The 9,883-nt window shown below is 36.5% G+C and overlaps 1 protein-coding gene across 1 annotated transcript; it reads right to left on the minus strand.

The window, feature by feature from the left end:
• Positions 1 to 6,384: 6,384 nt before the first annotated feature.
• On the minus strand, positions 6,385 to 9,276 carry LOC125189413 (protein FAR1-RELATED SEQUENCE 5-like). Its single transcript, XM_089059246.1, has 6 exons — positions 9,231 to 9,276; positions 8,462 to 8,726; positions 7,964 to 8,320; positions 7,580 to 7,801; positions 7,007 to 7,534; positions 6,385 to 6,886 (listed from the first exon to the last, which is right to left on the minus strand). Exons 1-6 carry the CDS (start codon positions 9,274 to 9,276, stop codon positions 6,385 to 6,387), a joined length of 1,920 nt encoding a protein of 639 aa, XP_088915372.1.
• Between the last annotated feature and the right edge of the window lie 607 nt (positions 9,277 to 9,883).

The following is a 9,883-nucleotide window of genomic DNA, read 5'->3' on the forward strand; positions in this document are numbered from 1 at the left end:
CAACACATAAACCAAGCAAAACACACACACAAACACAGAAAAACACACACCAGCAGCACACACAACAAAATGTAAATCTAAATATATAGATTGTTCTCAATATTGTTATGCATGAATGATATTGTATAAATATAAGAAATATCTACACTAAAAAACTACAGAATCTAAAAAAATCGAGAAAATCTCCAGCAAAATGATAAATTGAGCAAAATCAAAAGTGAAATAAGTAATAAACTTCATCCAACCTTTCTTCGATGATGCTTGATCATTTTCCTTCGACATTTTCCAGAATCGGATGATTTTTCCTTCGATTCGAAGGCTTTGAAACGCGATTCAGAGGGTTTGATTGTGAGAGAAATTGATGCAGGGTTTGAGTGTGTGAGAAATCGAATGGAACGTTTGAGTCAAGTTTCCTTCTTTCCCACCAAATTTTAAAACGAAATGACAATTTTGCCCTTAATATATCCGAAAATGATAGTTTTATTTGATAAAATGATAGTTTTGTTAGATTAAATCTAGACCACATATTTTAAAAATGTGTGGTGGAGATTTAGTTATTGGGTTATCACACAAATTGGGGTTATCATTATAATGCACCCCTATATATATATATATATATATATAGGGGTGCACTAGGGTGCCACTATAGTTAAAATAACATCATACCACCAATATCCACCCTTAGATCCGGAAATCCAACGTTCAAGATTTAATTTCGTGAACAGAATTGAGATTGCTGTCTAGTGTATACCGAATTGCAGTCCGGGTCATTTTAGTCATTTCAATCAGATTCAAATTAGGGTTACCCCCAAATTCGCCTTCATTCTCCAAATTCGCCTCTCTCTCTCTCCCCAACTCTTCTCTCTCTCCCCGACTGCACCTCTAGATCGCCGAATCTCCAAATCTCCGATCAAAATCTCATCCCACCGCCTCCACCTCTAGATCCCGCCGCCTCCAACTCTAAATCCCGTCGCCTCCACCTATAAATCCCACTGCCTCCACCTCTACACCGTGTAACTTCAATTTCCAGCCACGACTACACCGTGAATCGCGCGATTTAGGGCTAATTTCTGGAATTCCGAACGCCTACAACAAGTAAACGGTGAAAACAGTTCGCAAGGTATGTTAATTGGATTCCATTTAGGGTTGAACGAAATAGGTTTCCAGAATGTTACTTTGTTGTGAATGCAGATTTATGTATGTGTATTATTCATTCAATTGATGCCTTGTTTAATGTTTCGATCTGAGGTTTTAGTCTGTTTTTGGTGATTTTCAAAATTTTATAGCTATTTGCTTCATGTATAAGGGTTTTTTCACACATTGTGACGGACTATTGTGATTTTTTATCTATTGGATCAAGTATTGTTGTACTCGAAGTGAATTGCTGATTTGGTGATTTGCTTAGTTAGTGATTTGCTTGTATTAATGTATAAAAGGGGTTATGTTACTGCATGATTCATTTTGTGGATGATTTGTATGTTATTGGTTTAATGCAGTGTAAAGATAAATTAAAATGGCAAGAAAAAGAACAAAATCACAGATAGAAGAGGAAGAATCTAGAGGGGATACAAGTGAAACTAGACCTAATCATGAAAATATGAATGAGGAAGAAGTGGAAACTGAAACAAGCACGAGAATAAACACGAATGAAGAAATAAGAGGACCTGGAGGTGAAGGTATTGTGAAAAATCTTGCAGTATTACTTGTTATATATTGCAGTGGGTCATTTATAATAATGCAGTCTTATTTGATATATATTGCAGTAGTCCATTTAGAATATTGCATCATGATCTTGCAGTTTTCCATATTTACACAATTGATTTGGATTATATGACAGATCTTTGTCTGACAAAATTAGTCTATATATGAGTTAGTGCAAGTAACAAAATAGGTAACAGTGTTTACTGTATAGATTAAATGAACTTTTGCTAATTTTAAATTTTGTTTCAAGTGATATTAGTTATAGCAATTATTGATAATTCATACCTAAATCATGACATGATTAGATACTTATCATTCTACTAGTTAAAATGAGGGACCAACAAATAAGATAATTTATGTCATATTGTTGTGTTACTTCTTATACATTGCAGTGCAACATTTAAAATAATGCAGTCTTGTTTGTTATAGATTGCAGTGCACCATTTAGGATAATGCATCATCTTGCTGTTTTGCATGCTATATTGCTTTATTTAATGGTATATATTGTTGTATTGCTTGTTATATATTGCAGTGCATCTTTTAGAATAATGCATCATCATCTTGCAGTATTTGTTGTTCTATATTGCAGTCCATCATTTATAATAATGTAGTATTGAATTTTTTTTTTTTTTTTTGTAGTTTTGATAAGATTAAACAAGGGTGTGAATGCCCTGCTATTCAGATTAAAGCCAGAAATATTTGGAAATACCATGGAGTATCTCAATGGAAAACAAAAAAGGGATATAATTGACCTGGGGTTTGGGGCACTTCTGAATTTCATACCTCCAAAACTGGGATTCTGGGTTGCATCATACTTCAATCCCATTGCTTGTGGGTTACCTATAGGAGGGCCAGGGACAGAATGCAAGCACATCGACGAAGTTGATGTGCATCTGACGCTTGGCCTTCCCAAAGGAAAAAATCGTATTGAACGGAAATTCCGGAAGCATGATTTGTCGTGGATGGAAGCCGTTGCAAAGTCTCTTAAAAAACCAAGGAAAAATATATATGTTGATGACATTGCCATCCTGATGTTGAATGAGATAGATGGTGGTGACCAATTCAAGAGACTGTTCTTGGTGCTCATGGAATACTGTTTTATAGAGACCCCAGCAGATGGACATGTTATCCCAAAGATCCTACATATCTTGGATGATTTGTCAATCATCCATGAATACAATTGGTGTGAATACGTCATCAATGTTCTGTTAGATGTGCATAACAGATGGCTGAACTCCTCTAGCAGATACTACACTGGTCCAATAGTTTTCCTTATTGTAAGTGTAACTTTCTTAAAAATTTTTTTTTTAAAAATGCATATACTAAAGTTTTTTATGCTTCTGTATGTCAGGGATGTTATGTGGACAGGATGATAGTAGGAAGAAGAACAGTTGAACGACGTTTCCCATCAATTAACATGTGGGAGTTGGAGGCGTTAAAAGCAAGAGAAGCCCTAGAGATCAATGCTGGTGGATTTGGGCTGGGTTACTATGATGACAGAATGCCACAAGAACTTGTTGATGATGTCAAAGCATTAATCCGAGCGCAAGAGCAACAAATCTTGGATGAGGTGAATGATATGGCCGGTCCTTCAACTTCAGCAGAAACAAAGCAGCAACACAACGAGGAAATAGAAGCAAGGAAATTTACTGCTGATGTCTATCGTGCTGGAAATCTTTTGGCTGATGGAATATTCAAGTTTGCTGCTACGTTACATGCACCACCAGAGCACATACGTGAAATGAATAGTTTTAAGGTAGCATCTGCATCGGGGTTGATAATGCTGACTAATGGAAAGAGAGAGAAGAGACGGATGAAAACAAAAGATCAAGTTGAAACACTTGCTCAAAATTTGGATGACGAGGATCTACAGAATCCTGGCTGTCGAAAAAATGATGAGTGCTCTAGATAAAAAAATTGAATTGGAAAATTATATGCCTAATTGGAATCTGTTTGATGGTGATGACAGTCAAGTAAGTTTTTCTTATTGATAACAATATGTGGTTTATATATATTGTATTTGAAATTTCACTACACTTTTGCAATTGGAGATTGTTCATAATGATGGTTTTATGGATATGCAGAATGTGCAAGCGCAAGGTGGCCAGTCGAGAGGTGAGAAATCACCTGTTGCAGATCAAAATCGTGGAAAGGAAAAGATGGGTGATGCAACTGAAGCAAGGAAGGAGCCTTCACAGGCTACGTGCCCAGCGAGCCCAGCTGTAGCTGCTGCAACAAATGAGCCTTCAAAGGATAAAACTGATAGTACATCGGCTCCTGCAGAGGTATGATATACATTGCATAACACAGTTTGAATTGTTGCAGATTAGTATATTATATATTTCACATTATAATGCATTTGTGTTTGTGGCTATTGTAGAATGTCTATGAAGAACCTTTGAAGCCTCCACAAGGAGTGAAAACTGCAGCTTCAATGGACACGCAAAAGGCTGATGCTGCATCAAATGTGAATGATCCTTCCAAAGAAAAGGGGGAACATGTATATAATGCATCTTGCCAAATTATACTATGCATTCTTAAGTTTAATAATTGTAATATTGTTTGCTGTAATTTCCAATAGGGACAAAAAACAATCTACACCCGTAACAAGACAAAACATAAAGTAAGTGATGCGATCAAATCTCCTTATGATGTGCGTGCAGTTACAATGTCAAACAAACTGACGGGGGATGAGAGGGAACTGTATTTTTGGATGATGAGTACTGAAATCAATGCCACGTACGTTTTCGTATAAAATTGTTTTTAATACCAAGTATTTATTCAATAATTGTACAGAATGATAACATCCTACATTTTGTAACAGGAAGCTGATTGTATTCAACATCAACAACTTCAAAATTACTCATGCTCAACTAATGTCAATGCTGTCATATGCAAGGATCCATGTTGCAGTCATAGATGGGTGGAGTTGTTACTTAAATTTGAATGAAACTTTCAAGTCCCGTACATCACCCAGCAGATTGTTTCTGTCTACTTTCACCTCCGTATGTCTCAAACACTTAATGCATATTAGACTTCTTGTATGGTTGTCCTAATTCTTATTTTCTTTGGCTGCAGAGTGGTACAGTTGTGGACCCAAACACTGATTGGAGCAATGATCAGACAAAGGAGGTCTTTCATGAAAGAATCGTTGATGAGCTGAAGTATATCCAAAACTTCAAATGGGAAAATTACAGTCTGGTAATAAACTATCAATACATTGAACTACAATATGTTTCTTAGTGGAATGCAATTAAATATGCTCATTATTATGCACCAGGTTTTTTTCCCTATATATGCAAACGACCACTACTATGTGGTTTGTTTTGATTTCTTGAAAGCAACAATCAGCGTGATAGATAATGTTAGATCAGAAGAAGCTGATGGTGGGGTTAGATATGGCGACCAAGTCTATAGGCTGGTAAGCAAGCAATGTTATATATGTTATTCTGCAATATACAGTATATAAATATGCAAATATCATCAGCTTGACAATGCTTATTTAATAAATTGCAGATAGATTTCTTTGTCTACACTCTGGAAAAGTATGGTTGTGCTAGCTACGGTCGCATGCTCCAAAAAGCAACTGTGAAGGTTCTAGAAATGAAATGGAGTGCTAAAGAAGACACTACAAATTGTGGCTTGTATGCAATGCGCCATATGGAGACTTATATGGGCATGAAGGTCACTGACTGGAAATGTGATCTGACAAACAAACAATCAAGGCCTCTGCAGCTTCTTCGAGCCAAATATTGTACAGCAATGCTGTATAACAACAACAATAGGGCCTTTAGGTGTGTGTCAAGACTTGCCTCACATCAGTATACAGAGGCAAAAAAGACAAGACCGATTGATGTGGAGAATATGGTAGCGGAGTACAAGAACAAACCATCTTAGCGTGCCTCACAATGAAAATAGGGCCTAAGGCTGCTGCAACAATGAAGTCTTGGATGTTTGCCATGAAGTCTTGGATGTTTGAATGAACTTGAGCTGAAACATTTAGTTTTATAGTTTTATTTTGGGGTAGACAATGTAACTGACTTAATTTGGTTTGACTTTTTATCCATAATTGTTTTGATGGAAGTTACTCATAATATGCTTGCATGCTTCAGATTAAATACAGATCATATTAGTTTCTGGGTGTAACAAAGTGTTTAGGACCTATTTTGATTTGAAATCTGAGATTCAGTTAGAGCAGGGAGTTCTATTGGGAAATTATTGCAGTGTAAATGTCATGACTTTGCATAAAAGAAACTTAAAAGAATCATCTAGTGAATGAAATTAATGGAATCTGAGTGAACATTTCTTTAAAGCTAATTATGCTTTGGTTGTAGAGAATACTAACTTTAAGGTTGTGTACCACCTAGCTATACTCTCGTTCTATTAAACTACATCAGAAAGAACAATTGTAACAATAATATGTAAGCTGCAACATTGCTGTGGTAACACAGCAATATGCATTGAATAAGACTGCAATATAGTACTGTAAAATTTTGTAATTAAAAAAGATTGAAGTTAGACTATTTAATGGAATAAAAGGCAACTTGGGAACAATAGTATAAAATTAATAGTAAAAATAGTGTGTCTGCAATCGTTTCATTAGACTGCAATATATCTACCCTAATACTGCAATATCTTCTGTATAAGACTGCAACCTGATAATGTAAAAATGAACTAACAATTTTATTTTCCCTTTTTTCGACCACAGTTCCTAGAGTCATGGTGATCAAATTCGCCACATTTTTTACACTGACGCAATGGTTTGTTGTTCAACTTTATAGCCTTTTCCTTCGCGGACACCAAACGACTTTTGGAATCACTTTTCGAACCTTTGGTGGACACAAATGATGGTGGCTGTACTCTAACCACAGCTGGCTCTTCAGCAAAATAGAAATCTTTAACTGGCTTATCCTTGTCTCCTGAAGATGGTTCATGGATTCTTGTCATAAGACTCTTCCCAAGCTCATCAATTCCAGCTGAAAACAAATCAATGATGGCACTATCAGCATCAAATTTTTTCATGTAACTGAAAAATATGTCAGCAACTTTATTCTTTGACTGTTGGTTTGGATCTGATAAAAGTTCAGGATCTGTCAAACATCGAGCTGGTCCACGAATAGCATCAGCTAAGGCAGTCTTCAACCACCTCACATGGAAGTACTTATCAGGTATAACCTTCAAAAACCTGTTCTTGAAAACCAAAAATATATGATTACAAAGAATTCCCTCTCTCCCAAACAATTTGCAAGAACAGGAATACGAATCCTCACTAGTCGTGTAGGTAAGAACCCAAGATTTACTATACCTGTCCTTTATTGTGGAGATCTCTAACACATCATCTTTCAACAAACCATCAGTGCTACAATGGTGCAATGCGTCCACTATCTCACGTTGCACTCTCTTGAACATGTGATCAGTGTACTTTGTTGCAGCATGCTTTTCTAATACCAACTGACTGGAGAACGGTGGTATAATAGTTGAATCCATATAATCTAACTTCGAGCTAGAATTTCTCTGTGCAGCCAAGGCATGATCAAAATTCATGATGAACTCAACTAGATTGGAGCGAGGTCTGGTGAATGTTTTATAAAAGCTATTCTCATACTCGGAAACAGATGTCGTCCTAATAAGAGACCCCATGGGAAAGTCTCTAAAATAGGCAGGGACCCACATCTCTCTATCGTCAAACATTGTTACAAACCACTCGACATGAAGAAGCTCATAACGCTCCATTATCCCCATCCATGAATCTTCAAACTCTTCCGGCTCTAGTACCTCAGACCACACACAAGCACTAATCTCTTTTTTCAACTCTTCATTTTCTAGACATCTCCTTGGAATTTTGTCGGTAAGTTTAAACATAATGTGCTACATGCACCATCTATGCTTTGTATCCACCAAAACATCACGAATAGCTGCTCTCATACCTCTATCTTGGTCGGTAAAAATCATCTTAGGAGCTTGACCCATGGATTCCAAAAAGTGCTTGAAGAGCCAAGAATAAGATTCTGTGGTCTCATTGGATAAGAGTGCAGCTCCAAATGTGACTGGCTTTCCATGGTTGTCCTTGCCCGTGAAGGGTGAAAATATCATGCAATACCTGTTTCATACATGTAGATGGTAGACTGCAATATTAGAGTCCAAAAACTGCAATGTAATACACAATAGACTGCAAATATTAGAGTCTTAATCTACAATGTTATCCAAACAGAAACCTAACACATGGAATGCAGAATTTATATATAAACGAACAAGGCATTACCTATTGGTATTGTATGTGGAGTCGAAGGTGACAACACCACCATACAGTTGATAATTCCGCTTAGATATTGCATCGCACCAGAAAAGCGCTTTCAACTCTTTTGAACTCCCAAGCTGATAGTGATATGTGAAATCAGGACATGCCTTCTTTTTCCTCGCCATTTCATCTAACAACATTTGTGCATCAGAACCTTCGACATAAGTTTTCAGACCTTGGACATAATTCCTAAGTTCTGCCACGGTGATTCCAACAGTGTCATAGCCGCCCAAGAACTCATTCAAGAATTTGAATGTCATGGTGGGTCCAATATTGGCTTTCGTGCAGTCCCATATGAATCGCCTGTGTACTTCACCCAACCTATGGTTAATATGCATGTAACGTCTAAACGGAAGTTCAATCATACTATGATTGTGAACTTCCACAAATTTTTGAACAACATACCCCAAAAATTCAGCCTCAAATACATACTTGAGTGATATTCGCGCCCTACATTCACACCTTTTGGATGTGCGTCTACGTTTGGTTATAAAACCCTCTTGTGCATGCATCTCATCCATTTCAATCCCCACCTTCAATCCCTCTCTGTTACAAACAAGATATTGCCACGTAACAACATCTCTAGTAGATTTGATTCCACGTTTACGCACATCAAAACCAGTTTCACGACCATAAGCTTCATAAAAGGCAATACCCTCATCTAATGAATGGAACTTCTTACCAACATAAGGATGGAGTTCGTTGGGGCATGCTGGCACACATGCAACTGGATAAAAAAGATAAAACATGAGGCAAATTAGTTCAGATACAATTGACTGCAATAAACGATAAGGTGAACAGCAATGTGATACACATAAACCAGCAATTATTGCATACGAAAATCTGACAGCAATATGATAGCAATTACTAAAACTATTAAACAGAATCAGAATGAGCAAACAGAACAATTAGTACTACATAATCAGAATATAACAAAACATAACTAGGCAATTAAAATATAACAAAACACAATCAGAAACAACAAATAGAACAAACTATGCAACCATATAACAAAACAGCAAGATGTAATACGTAAAACAGCAAATCATACAAAACAGAATCAGAAACAAAGCAACATTCAACAAAAACTTTCCCTACAATCAAAATCACAAAATACTCTTCAATCTGACAAAATTGGCAAACAATCCATCACTAAATATGACAATAATCCATAGTGCGACAGAAAACACATGAAAAATTGATCGAGAATTGAGGTAATGACGAAATCCACCTGCTGGAAAAACATCCAGATCAAAATCGATAATTGATTCACCCATATTTGAACGAATTTATGGAATGGATTGCAGAAATAAAAGAATCGATTGCACATGTGGTGTGATTGCAATTGAGATGAATCGATTGCAGAGATCAAACTGAGATGAATCGCACAGCTCGTGTCATTGAATTGGTCAAATTGAGATGAACTCAAACAGGATTAAACATGCTGGGTGAAATTTGGCGATAGATATTGCAGAATCATGAATCAAAATTGAAATTAGTTGAAAAAATTGAGATGAATCGCACAGCTCGTGTCATTGAATTGGTCAAATTGAGATGAACTCAAACTGGATTAAACATGCTGGGTGAAATTTGGCGATAGATATTGCAGAATCGTGAATCAAAATCGAAATTGGTTGAAAAATTTGAAGAAATCTAGCGACAAATCCAAAAACGAAAATCTTTGAGAATGGAAGGAAAGAAGGGTAGCGTGAATCTGTTTCTGTATCAAATTATAAAGAGATTTCCCAATTTGCCCTTCAGCCTTTTAATTTGATTAAACAAAAAAAAAGAGCTGCCACATGGCAGCTTAGCAACGGTCGGATTTCCAGATCCTAGGCCCCTAATGGTGGTATGGTGTTATATTAAATGGTGTTGTCATTTTAG

Source organism: Salvia hispanica, chromosome 5 (assembly GCF_029641045.1).
Source record: "Salvia hispanica isolate PSC_SH4W2 chromosome 5, Shi_PSC_v1, whole genome shotgun sequence".
In the NCBI taxonomy this organism is placed as follows: Eukaryota; Viridiplantae; Streptophyta; class Magnoliopsida; order Lamiales; family Lamiaceae; genus Salvia; species Salvia hispanica.